Raw genomic sequence first — 13,618 nt, forward strand, 5'->3', positions numbered from 1 at the left:
TTTGAGCACTTACCTTGGCTGGCTCCCCGAAAGGGGCAGAGGCCTTTGGAGTTCCCTGCCGGTCGCCGTTGGGGTTGGAAGAAGAAGCTGACAGTGCGTCCACCGCCCGATACCGTGTGGGATCTTATTCGGGACGGGAACCCTGAGCATGTACAGAATCTTATCCTCTATCTCGTATTTCGTCATTCTTTTTATTTTCTATGTGCGAGATCTGACCGTGTTTGTACAAAAACAGGTGGTTTGGACCTCATGGCTCTCTTTTAGGGGTACTCATGCTTCGGTCAGGGATAGTTATGCCCTGAGCCAGATGCGGGTCTTGTTCGTTGGCCGCCGGGACCCTGTCTGGTACCTGGGAGAGCGGGTACGCATGCAGACGGTCGGGGCTTTTTCGGTGCCTAGGCCTCCGCCTGCGACCATGCTGTCTACTCGCTCGATCGGTGAGTCGTGGAGGGTCCACTCGAGGACTGGCGTGCCGGCGACGAAGTTGGTGATAGAGGGAACTAGCTATTATCAGTTTATCCAGGATTCTCTTCGTCTCCCGGAGCCTGGCGCTGTAAGTTGCCCTCTCTTTTCGTATTGATTTTAGTGTTTTCATGCTCGTGCCCATGTGTTTATGTCTACTGTGTTTTGTGCAGGAGTGTCCTGACCCTTCGTTGGGGGGATGGGTGCTTCCCGATGCTCGGATCTCGTATACCGGAGAGAGTGGATCTGAGATTGTGGAGACTTTCCCGGAAGACCGGGTTTTCCATGCTCCGCTCCCTGAGGGAGTACAGGCGGTATGCACCTTTTATTTGTGCACTCTTCTTATATCTTTCTTTTTTTTTCTTTTGTTACTAACATTCCTGTTTTAGGTTCCGGCCCATACGGCCAACGCGATGGTGGGGGTGATCAACCGGTTGAAGTCCGCGTTGGTTCGAGCCCGATCTGCACTTTCTTGCAGGAGCCCCCACTCTACTCGGGTAATGTGCCCTTTTTTTTTTAATTTTGATCTATACCTCTTGTTTGGCTTTCTATTACTCACTCTCCTTTTGTCTTTTCTTGTAGACGGGTGCTGGACGAGCCGGGGCCGACGACGCGGGTCCCTCGGGCGGGGGACACGGTCGTGAGAGAGAGAGGGCACGACACTCGCCCCTACGACATCGCCGTTCCGACGCGGGGGTGATTTCTTCCGGGGAGAGGTCCGAGCCGGAGCGTAGGCGACGTTCCGTGTCGGTGGCCCGAGAGCCTAGCCCTGAGTTGCAGTCACAGCCTCATTTTTGGGGTGATTCTGGCTGGGGGCCCTCATACCACGGGGAGTGGAGTGGATGGACCGGTGAGGCTTGGAGACATGGAGCCGATGACGAGTCTTAGGCTTACCTCCTGTTTTGTATATATTCATTCTTGTATTCCGCATGTATATATATTTTTTGCGATTTTTTGGTGCAAGAATGTTTTGAGCCTTCCGTGGGCTTTGCTTTGACATATTATAGTAGTATTAGCTTTCTAAACCAACGACAAATTTTGAAAAGAGAAAGAATTCCGTAAAAATAATGAGTTCATACAAGAGTGCACACATATTTTTAGACTAACCGACTACTTGGGGTATTACATATGCATGTTCACTATATTTTTTGTTTTTTGCCGACTCGTGCCATACTCCTTTGTTGGGCTTGTTCCTGAAAAGTTTTGTGGCTTTGTTTTTCATTCTATCTGGTCTTGCCCGTGCATGGGTTAGGGTATAGTGCCCTTTGCAATATCTTTTCTTCTTGATGCGTTGCATGACTTTATTATTTTTTAATTTTTATTGGACCGAATCCTTGATAAGGATTGCCTACGTATCTTGTCAGAATCAGGTCGCGCGCAGTTCTAGCTTTTGAAAATTTTCATTGAAAGGGTGTTCATTACACGTCTGCTTCCCCCCCAAGTGTTCATGGTTCTTTTGATGGTTCGAAAAAGGAGTACGAACACTTGCAGAATCGGGAGGATAGGTGGCAAGAGAGAATGACGCCCGTTCAAGGGCGCAGGAAATATCGGCGCCGAGGCCTGGGCGTGAAAAATAACAGCGCTCAGTCCTGGGCGTTGAAGTTTTGTCCTCCGCTTTTCCTACTTTATCGAGTTTTATGCCGTTTTCTTAGAGTAATGTGCAGAATGCTTGCTTATGAGTCTTAACGTGTTTTATTAGATGCCTTAACTCCGGACTGAATTTTATTAAATATAGTATTTTTTCAATTGGTCTAAGTTCGTGAAGTTAGCGAATTCCACCCCATCTATTTCAGCTAGTTGGACTGCTCCACCAGGTAGGATGGTCTTTACAAAATATGGTCCTGTCCAGTTAGGCCGGAATTTTCCTCAAGGGTCCGTAGTAGGTGCGCGGACTTCTTTTAATACAAAATCGCCTTCTTTGATATTTCGAGGTTTGACTCTTTTGTTGAATTGCCTTGCGATGCGCTTTTGATACACTTGCACGTGATGTAGAGCTCTCAACCTCCGTTCGTCTAGAAGGACGAGCTCGTCGTACCTAGCTTGAACCCAATCATCCTCGGGTAACTTGCTTTCTAGGACGATCCAGAGGGAGGGAATTTCCAACTCGATCGGTTGAACTGCTTCCATTCCGTATACCAAGGAGTAGGGTGTTACTCCAATGGAGGTGCGGATTGAGGTTCGATAGCCCCATAATGCGAAGTGTAATTTGCTGGGCCAATCCTTATAATTTTCGGCCATTTTTTCGATTATGACTTTAATATTTTTGTTGGCCACCTCTACCGCGCCGTTCATTTGCGGCCTGTAGGGAGAGGATTTATGGTGTTTGACATGATATTTTTCGAGCAGGTCTTGGACTTCGGCCCTAAAGTGGGAACCTTGGTCACTTATGATTTCATGTGGAACCCCGTATCGACAGAATATGTTCTTTTCTAGGAATCGAGCGACATGTTTGGCCGTTAATTTTGCATAGGAGACTGCCTTTACCCATTTAGTGAAGTAATCAATTGCGACTAAAACGTACTCGTGTCCCCCTACGCCTGTTGGTGTTACCTTGCCGATTATATCTATACCCCAGGTGGAAAAGGGCCATGGAGAAGTGAAGGTGTATAGTTCTGAGGGAGGCAAATGGTTAAGGTTACTGAAGATTTGGCATTTTGGGAAAGTTTTTACAAAGTGATGGCAATCGGTTTCCATAGTGGTCCAATAGTACCCTGAGCGGGATATTTTTCGAGATAGCATTTTTCCGTTCATATGGGGTCCGCACACGCCGTTATGGTATTCTTTCATTAGTCTTTGGGCTTGGTTTTGGTGGACACAAAGTAACTTGATTTTATTCGGCGTGTATTTGTACAATTCTCCCAGAATTATTCTATATTGTGAAGCGAGGAGGCGTAGGGCCTTTTGTGCTCGCGGGGAGGTGTTTGGGGGGAATTCCCCACTTGTTTTGTAACGAAGGATGTCCGTGTACCATGGTTCTTCTTCGGTGTTTTCAGGTTCGGAGTCTATGGCACAGCAATAAGCCGGCTCTTTCCTTCGCTCGACCCGAAGGGTCATTCCGTCCCATTCATTCGGGATGTTGAGAATTGAAGCTAGCTTCGCTAGTGCATCCGCGAACTGGTTGTCGTCTCTTGGTAAGTACGTATACTCGATTTTTTCAAATTGCTCGACTATTTGGTCTAAGTGAGCTTGATATTTTGAGAGACTAGTGCTTCGGACCTTCCATCTTTTGGATATATGGTTGATTATTAGGGAAGAATCCCCGAAAACTTGTAGATGTTTGACTCCGAGGCTAACTGCGGCCTCTAGCCCAACTATGCAGGCCTCGTATTCGGCGGCGTTGTTTGTGGCCTCGAAGTCAAGTTTGACGGAAATTGGTATATGGGCCCCTTCGGGACTGACTAGGAGAACTCCGACGCCGCATCCTTTCTGGTTGGACGCGCCATCGAAGTATAGTGTCCAATAGTCGTCTCGTATCATCAGAAGTTCCTCGTCGGGGAGGAGGTAAGCTTCCGTGGTTTCCTCATTCGTGGCATGCTCGGCCAGGAATTCGGCTACCGCTCTTCCTTTGATCGTTTTTTCTGGCATGAATTTTAGGTCGAATTCTGAGAGCATGACTAGCCACCTGGACAGGCGACCATTTAGGGCGGGCTTTTCGAACATGTATTTTAAGGGGTCTAGTTGTGACACTATATGAACAGTGTGGGTCAATAGGTAATGTCTGAGTTTTTTGGATGCCCAGACGAGGGCGAGGCAGGTTTTTTCAAGTTCTGTGTATCTCGTCTCGTACTGTATGAATTTCTTGCTCAAGTAGTAAATGGCTCGCTCGGATCCATGTACACACTGTGAGAGCATAGCTCCTGCTGCAGTATCCGTGACGGTGAGGTATAGGCGTAAAGGGATCCCAGGCAAAGGCGGGGAGAGGACGGGTGGTTTGCTTAGATATTCTTTGATTTTATCGAAGGAAGTTTGGCATTGTTCATCCCATTCGACTTTTTCTTCTTTTCTTAATTTTTTGAATATTGGCTCACAAGTCATAGTAAGCTTGGAAATGAACCTACTAATGTATTGCAGCTTTCCTAGGAAGCCCCTTATCTGTTTTTCAGTTTTTGGTGGGGGCATTTCGGTAATGGCTTTGATCTTGGATGGGTCAATCTCGATTCCTCGTGTACTAACAACATATCCTAGCAATTTTCCAGAGGTTACCCCGAACACACATTTTTGTGGATTTAGTCTCATGTTATATTTCAAGATTCGGGTGAAGAACTTTTTAAGTGCCGTGAGGTGACCGTGCCGGTCTTTAGATTTGACGATCATGTCGTCTACATAGACCTCGATTTCTTTGTGTATCATGTCATGGAGTAACGTGGTGGCTGTTCTTTGATAGGTGGCCCCCGCGTTTTTCAAACCAAAAGGCATTACAGTGTAACAATACGTACCCCAAGGGGTAATGAAAGTTGTTTTTTCCATGTCTTCTTCTGCCATGAGTATTTGGTTATATCCGGCGTACCCGTCCATAAAGGAGAGGAGCGCGTGTTCTGCGGTGTTGTCTACTAGTATGTCAATGTGAGGTAGGGGGAAGTCATCTTTAGGACTGGCTTTGTTGAGGTCTCGAAAGTCTACGCACATTCGCACTCGTCCATCTTTTTTAGCTACGGGGACAATATTGGCCACCCATTATGGGTAGTTGGAGACTTTTATAAAGCCGGCGTCTAATTGTTTAGTGACTTCTTCTTTTATTTTCAAGGCTATCTCTGGTTTGAGCCGCCGTAGCTTTTGTTTTACTGGCGTCATTTTGGGATCTAGCGGAATTTTATGCTCAGCGATTTCTCGATCTATTCCTGGCATGTCTTTGTAGGACCAAGCAAAGACACCCTCGAATTCCCGCAAAGTGGAGATTAGATCGGCCTTTTCAGTGGGAGTTAAGGTGAGGCCAATTTTAATGATTTTAGGATTTTCTTCTGTTCCAATATTCACCGATTCTGTGTCCTCGATTATAGGAGTTTTGAGTTCTTGTTCACTTACAGCTTTTATTAGTTCGGTATATTCCTCTTCTGGCTCTTTTTCGTGCTCATTAGTGGCGAGACATTCTGCATTATTACTCGGATTTTTAAGCGGCATATACTCAAAAGTTTTGTTTATCTTATTAAAGTCATGAAGCATTACATCAAAAAGTTCTCCCGGAGTAGAGATTTCCGGGTCTAAACCATTTTTGGGAGGGGTTACAATTTCGCTAGGTTCGGAATCGGAGTCAGACTCGGATTCAGACTCTAATTCTTCGTACATCAGACCCTCTCCCGCAGATATCTTGAACTTCATCCCACGAGCATTGGTCAATTTGAAAGTCTTGTGCCACCCTCGTTGGATTTGGTCATCTTTTGAGGGTGATGGAGCGATCAATTTAGTAGGATCGAACACTTCATCTTGAAGAGCTAATGCCATAATTTCTGTTTCATTCTTCGCTCTTTTCTTTTCTAACCCAAACAATAGCCCGAAAGCATGTGAGTTGGGGAGCGTTTTTGGCATAGCACGATTCTTTGGGGCGAGTGGCCTTTGAGAACGTAAAGGGTCGTGTCCCAGAGCATGCATCTCTTGGGTTTGTGCGACCTCTAGTTATAGATGTTCGGGATATGCTTCTTCCATCGCGTTCCTTGATGGCTATCACGGGCAGGTATTCAGGGGGCCCTGCATTATTGTTGTGGAGTAGGAGACACATTAGTTTGTTTCGTGAGTCGGTTTTTTAGACATTCTATGACTACCCTTAAGTCGGACTAGTATATTTGGACTTCTATGTGTGCACTTTTGAACTCTTTATATTTTCGAAAATCTTTGCCCGTGTGACATTCATAATTATTTGCATGTTCGATTTTTAGTGTCGCGCATTGTCGTCGTAGGAGGCCTAACAACGACGCAAAGAGTTATTAATTTTTTACGAGTCGCTTTTGAAATCGAGTGCTTTTCTTACGCCCTCGTAGCAATTCTTTTTACGAACATTTTTTGTGCTACGTATTTTCCTTTCGCGTGGGCACCGAGGCTGCTGCGCCTGACCAGAAGGCCAAGCAGCAACTTCAGCGCCCAGCGTCGGGCATGAGAAATTCTGGCGCCCAGCCAGGGGCGCTGAAAATGCGTCCCTGACTGGTGCTCGATTTCTGTTTGCGTATATTTTTTTGTTTATGCGACTTGATTTTGCGCGCTTGCCTTATAACGTCCTTTACACGTTGTACGTTTGTGGGATTCGTTACAGGCCATCCCGAGCGTCGCTTTTTTGTGGCGATCATTCGCGTTTGCGGAACACGTATTTCGGTATAACTCTTTGGTAAATTAGTCTATGAATGTTTGGGCAATTTTTAAGGTCGTTGGTTTTCTAGGATAGTTTGTCACACACAATCACATATTTCGCTACATATAACTAACATTCATCATGAGGCGACAATAACATGTCATGTAGTTTATGATAGGCTTCTATGGGTAGTTATTTGCGCCTGGCTTGGTACCGCTTCTATCGTAGATCCAACACATGCCCCGGTCGAGGTAGTGTCTTCAACAGACGAATTTCGCTCAAGAGGCCAACCCGCAAGTGCAAGCCAAGGGGGCATGCAGGCGAGAGGGACCTAATGAGCGAGCGATTGGGTTCGGGATAGGTGTACTACCTGCACAAGTACCGAGTGGGCAACATGCGCGGCGTATGCACCCCCCCTATTGGCGAAAAAAGGTATCCTTAGTCCCAACTCACGAGGGAACCGAGATTCGTTATGCGGTTCTGCCCGTTCACATTAATATGCTGATTTTCAGGTCGTCCCAACTTGATGGGGAAATAAACGCGGGGTAGGATCGTTTCACCCTTCGTCTATTTTGATTACCTACAAGCACGAGTATTTCCTTCACTATCCCCAGCGGAGTCGCCACTGTGAGGGGGTCGAAAAAGCGCGAGGCTAATGCGTGACCTCGTCCCTCGTGGGTGTGACGATTCTTTTTATTCAATCAAGTGTAATTGGATTTCCTGTGAGTTTACACCCAATTGACTAGTAATATAGGAGTCGCCATTCAGTTTTTAACAACAACGAGAAAAACTGACAAAACCCGGTTATCGTGACATAAAGGGAGTGCAATTATGTTTGACCACGACGGCCGTAGGTTCCCTTGTGATCCCTGGTGTGGGGATCTCTCAACATACACCCGCAAGGTAGAGATTGAGGGTTTGGGGGACTGTAACTACCGAGAGGAGTACTTCGCTCGTCGATAACTCCAGAGGCAGGATATCCTTACTAGCTCAGCATAAATAATTGAAGGGACATGCGTTAACTATTAAACTAATCTGAGTTGATTTTAGCAATATGCAACATATAATACTAGATCGATCGCGATTATCTGATTTAGATTGCATTAAGGGACCTAGCATGATAATCCAATTTCCCAAAAATATTATATTTGTTAGGCGTGATAGAACAATCAGATTTAGTTAGTTTAACAGTTCATAAAAAGGGCGAGGAAAGCAATTAAATCATCGAAAAGGGACACATTACGACGCACCCTTGAGAGGTGCGTCACGGTTCTCAGAAAACTAACCACTATGACTTTGCTATTTCTCCTTTTTATTTAACGAATCTCAAATTATGGGACAGGATACGTTCTTTTCGATTTATGGATCGATTGCGACAGAACGCGTGAACAGTTTCGCAGCGTGAGGCTTAGGCTAAGGGTTGGAGTCAATACTCAGAATATAATTTTGTGTTGTGTTCCTTTCACGTCGAATTTGGGGCTGTATTTATAGGGAAGAGTTCGTGGAAAAATAGAATTGCAGAGTTCTAATCCACAAAGAATTAGGAAAAAGAACACGTACCCAGGTATTTTCAGCGCCCAGGCCTGGGCGCCGAAGATTTCGGCGCCCAGAGCCAGGCGTTGAAAATAGGGTCTGGGCTGTTTTCTTAGTCAGATTCGGATTCCTGAAATCCGTATTGTTTGAGACTTTAATCGAGTCTTTTAGTGCGTATTAACCTTGTGACGGGATGCGTCTGGGCCCGTTACGAACTCTAGGCTCGTTAGGATTTTAATTAATACGTAACTCTTATTTCCGAATCATATTAGGAATAGGATTCTCGCAGTTTTCTATCTCATTTAGGATTTATGTTGGAATGCAACACCTAATTCTGACAGGTTTCTATCTTTTATGACTTGCCACTTTTAGAAGCTACCCTTTACGGCAGTTACTATTTTTAGCAGGTTTCTATAAATAGCAGGTTTCGGGTAAAATGAAAAGGGGAATTGAGATTCGTTATTTTATAGGAGATGCGTTGTCAAGTGGAGATTTACGCTTTCATCATCGAACCTTTCCCTTTCGGGAATGGGGACAAAAGTAGGTGTCTACACCCCGACAATTCTCTCTTTTCTAAAATAACCTTTTAATATAAAACGTAGAGAATTATCAAGGCATTATCTCCCGTGTGAAAACGTAACGGCTTATTCAGAATTTTGCAGCGGAAAACATAAAACTAACTTTAGGTTTATAAATAATCGATTACAGGTTTAGTCCCAAATATCAACCAACGAAAATAAGGAAATATAAATAGTACGACAAGTTTAAAGTCCAATTAAACAAACCTAAGTCAACTTAGCAAATCAAAACTAAATACAAGCTCTCTATTCCCGATCCCAATGATGCAACATCTTCAAACCTGCAGATGGACAATGCTTATTGATCCTTAGAGACTGCTCACCAAAGATTGGGTCATCACGGGATCAATAAGGCATAGCCATGATCAACATGCACAAGCAAAAGCACGTAATCAGCAAAGCTGAGTACTACATACTAAATCAATAATAATCCTAACATGATTCTATTAAACGAACAACCCTAACATGATACTAATGAACACAAACAAGGGCAGACAAAACGTGATAATTTGACGACCATACTTGACTAGACTAGGCTAGACTTATAACAATAATATTATTTTAGTTGAAATAGACAATGGACCGAGTTGTCCGTCCAACAGTCTTCACTAAGGAAGACGAGGTACGGGCGCGACTCCGTAACCTCACTGACCTGTGATATCGAGGAACGTTTGAATAAAAATAGAACACGGTGATCAATCCGGTACCAGAAAAGGCCATGGGCTACCACCATGAACCCCAACTCCTGTTTGTCCGTCACTTTAGACGTGCACAGTCTAAAGCTATTGCTACTCAGTTTCACTTTACATGATTTACAAATTGAGACTCTGTTATGACTCAACAATCACATAAGGCATACAATCCACATTTGTTCACAACTAATTTTATCTTGGAATTAAGTAAGTGATCATAAAGGCATCAATCAAGACTCATTCCAATTTACCCAACCTTTCCTTTAACCATGATCAACCCTGTATATGGGCATAAAGTTTCAACTTACTAAACAAGGTCCACCGCCCTCATAAAGTAGTGAAAAGATAGAAAGGGAACAACAACCAATCGATCCAAACCAATCATATAGAATAATCTAGTGTTCCCAACCAACATGTTTGTATCAATCATCCATACTAACATGTTACAGTTCTCATAGTGCAAAATAAGTTCAATAATTTTGTCCAACAGTATTAAACATGCACATTCAATATAACCAAGTTCGTCCATAATATCAACATCACCAAGTTCAACAATAATATCAACATAACCAAGTTCAACAACAAAATTCAACATGGTTTCAACAATTAACACACATTCCAAGCACGCAGGTATGTACGTACCTTGTGTAAACAAACTGATAGGCCACTTTAACACTTTTAAAAAGTCGCCTAAAGAGAATTCTCCGCCTAAAACAACCAACAAATAATCCCAATCAATTCCTAATCATTGACAACCATAAGAGAGCATTCTAAATGCATCCTAAACATATTTAGAACTTTCCCCAATATCAAAACTTAAACATTTGATTTCCTAGCATCATAATTATTGAATTAGTGATTGAAATTCGTTGAAAACTTTTGCAAACATCGTACTTTAAATTTTCAGCAATATAAATTCATTTAAAAGCTTCACCAAGGTCAATCTACGTTCCTAGTATCTCAAAAAACCAATTCAATGATCCATACTCAACCTATCATGATTAATAATCATAAAAACCTTGAATTTCATACTTTAAACAATCAAAAAACCAATATTTCAATGTAATTAGATAATCTGAAAATTAATAACTTTATTATAAAATTCATATAATCTCAAATTCATAATTTAAATCACAAAACCCATAACTTTAATTCAAGAAAACATAATTCAAATTAATAATCATGATTAAGCCCTAATCTTAATTTTAATTAATCAAAACTAAAAATTAATTCATTTTTAATCTCAACATCAAATCTGAAAATCATATTTACCATAAAAATTATAAATTTAATTTAAGAACATAATCTAAATTAACAAACTTTAATTTAAAATAATTAGTTACTTAGGGTTTAAGAAAGTAACCAATTCAAGAGGGAGGAGAGAGAGTTGGCCGGCGGACGGAGGTGGCTTGCGGCAGGGGCTGTGCGACGGCGGCACACGGTGGTGCTACTTGCGGTGGCTGCGCGAATCGATGAAGGTCAGCCACGAAAAGGGAGGAGGAACAAGTACGAAAATAACAGAAAGAAAAAGAAAGAAAAAGAGGGAGGAGGAGAGACTACCGGCGGTCTGGGCGGCGGCAGTGAGTCGGCGGCAGAGAGAGTCCCGCGGTGGCTGCGGGTTCGGAACACCAACCACGAATAGGGTTTGCAAGAAACGAAACAAAGGGGAACGAAGGAGGAGAAGCTCGAAGAAGGAGAAGTCACCGTGCTCGCGGCGGCGAGAGGTGGTCGGCGGTAGGGCAGTGCGACGGCGTGAAGGAAGGAGAGAGAGAGGAAACGGCTGAGGGATGGTGTATGGTTGTACGTGATTTGAAGGAGGATGGAAGGAGGGTTTCTCTTTTTTTTTTTTTTTGTTTCTTTGGGTTCACGTGAATTAGAAAGGGGAGGGAGTATTTGTTTTGGGTTTTAGTGGTTTGGGCTTTACCCAATTGGGCTAGGAGTAGGATTAGGTTATTGAATCCGAAATGGTTAGGATTGCTTGGTAATTTCAATCAAACGTGATTTCGAAATTCGAATTCGTTTTAACGTAAAATTCAAAAATACATTTTGATTTCATAAATCATTAAAAGTATTCAAAATGAAATAAAATAATTATATTTTAATTACATATTCATTTCTGAAATCCGTAAATTATGTTTAAATATATATTAAATATATTAAATATTCGTTAAAGTATATAAATAAAATTACGGGGGATTACAATATGTTTCACTGGGGAGATGAGCTTTTTATTGGTTCTTAAAATTTTGAAATTTTGGCTGACTTTCATGGAGCTCGGGTCCATTTGGAGTCGAATGCCTGAATTCTTTTATTTTTTGGACTTCGTATTCTTTGAGATATTCATATGTTGGTGCTTGGAGATACAGGTATATACCCGCAATTTGAAGGATAGCATGATTTGATGTTTGATGCCTGGTGCAGAAAACCGTAGCAGCAAAGAACGTGCAATCAACACGGAGGACCGCGCGTTGAAGATTCCGCGCATGCGGAAGATCTGCGCCAGGCGTGGGCCTTGGCGTCAGGAGCGGGGCTGGGCTATAAAATCTCCCCTTGCCGTGCCATTTTGAAGAACACTCTCTTGCATTCTCTTTCTCTTCTCTCTCAAAGGTCGAATACTCTCCCCTTGATTTTGTTATTCTTGCCTTGTCCATGTAAGTATTTCATGTTTTACTTATGAAATAATCTGTGTAGCTTTGATTTTTGTACCTTGAAATGCTTGTTGGTGTGATGTTTGTATGATAGTAGGCTTCTTGAATCTTGTAGAAAATTGTTTGACAACCACTTGAACTTGAACTGTTGGAACTTGTAGAGTTTGAACTTCTTGTAGAATTTTGAACTTTTGAATTGATGGAACTCGTAGAATTTTGAATTTCTTTTTGAACTTTGTACTTGGTATTTATAGATAGTGATCTCGCTGGTGACCTGGTTGGGTTTCGTAGGAGAGTAGGCTAGGATGCTTGGGTGTTAATGTAGAACTTGAATTCCTGCTTCGGCATGGATAGCCTAGGCGTTGGTGTAGAACCTGTATTCCTGCTTCGGCACGGATAGCCTAGGCGTTGGTGTAGAACTTGTATTCCTGCTTCGACATGGATAGCCTAGGAGTTGGTGTAGAACTTGTATGTGGAAGTAGAGGTCCCTGGCTGAATTTGTACCGCCACTGGGGATTTTTTTAGAATTTTGAATTTTGTACGGGCTAGTATAAGATAGCCCCCAATCTTGAATGTTGATATTTTGTATTTTTGAAGGACTTAGTATGCCTCGTCACACCCGGAGAAAGCTTGCCGAGTGTTCGGTGATTTGAGCTGCTATAGAGGATGCTTCAGATGATGAAGCGGTGGCAACAGACGTGCCGGAGCCAGGCATGGTACCTCGGGGAGCACCCATTTTGTTGGTACTGGCTGGAGGCCTTCTGATCTTGTGTTTCGACCAGAGTTTCATTTGTCTCAGCGGCCTCGCGCTGGTTTGGTGAGTTTTGTACTGTGCTTTTGTCTTTTGAACTTGTATAGGTTTTTGAACCGATCCGCTCATCCGTAGGCTGATGGAAAGTCGTTGCGCACTTTTTGGTCCTTGGCGGACCTTCACAAAGTTTTTCCGGTTGTCCGTGCTGACGCGGAGGCTATGGAGATCTTGTTGCGGACGGGCCTGGTTGATTTCTGGCGTGCCTCGGGAGATACTCAAAGGAGGACGGGAGTCAAAGCCCGGCTTCAGGCTCTGTTAGAGTGGTGGTGGGATACCACCAACACTTTCCATATGGCCTGGGGGGAGATCACTATTACCCCTTTTGAATTTTCCATGATCACGGGTCTTCCTTTCTCTTAGAGGAACGTGAATTTTGATTCTGATCTGAAGTGGCACTCGGATAGTGTCAGGGAGTTGCTTGGCCCTGTTGTTGACTTGGCGGATGATGACACCCATGCTTCCGTGACGGTGATCATGGACGCGATCCGTGATACGGACATATCTGCGGAGCAGAGGGTTCGGCTCTTCCTCCTGGCTCTTGTGAGCAGATTGATGATCCCGAGCAGGAATAGCCGGGTGCATGTGGGCTTCGTGGAAGCTTTGAGGGATCTGAGGGC

General features: G+C 43.5%; 1 protein-coding gene across 1 annotated transcript; it reads left to right on the forward strand.

The window, feature by feature from the left end:
• Positions 1-526: 526 nt before the first annotated feature.
• On the forward strand, positions 527-1,437 carry LOC130466965 (uncharacterized). The gene is made up of 3 exons (XM_056835495.1): positions 527-776; positions 852-959; positions 1,045-1,437. The coding sequence occupies exons 1-3, from the start codon at positions 594-596 to the stop codon at positions 1,348-1,350; spliced, it is 597 nt and encodes a 198-aa protein (XP_056691473.1). The 5' UTR covers positions 527-593; the 3' UTR covers positions 1,351-1,437.
• Positions 1,438-13,618: the final 12,181 nt, after the last annotated feature.

Source organism: Spinacia oleracea, chromosome 2 (genome assembly GCF_020520425.1).
Source record: "Spinacia oleracea cultivar Varoflay chromosome 2, BTI_SOV_V1, whole genome shotgun sequence".
Lineage (NCBI taxonomy): Eukaryota > Viridiplantae > Streptophyta > Magnoliopsida > Caryophyllales > Amaranthaceae > Spinacia > Spinacia oleracea.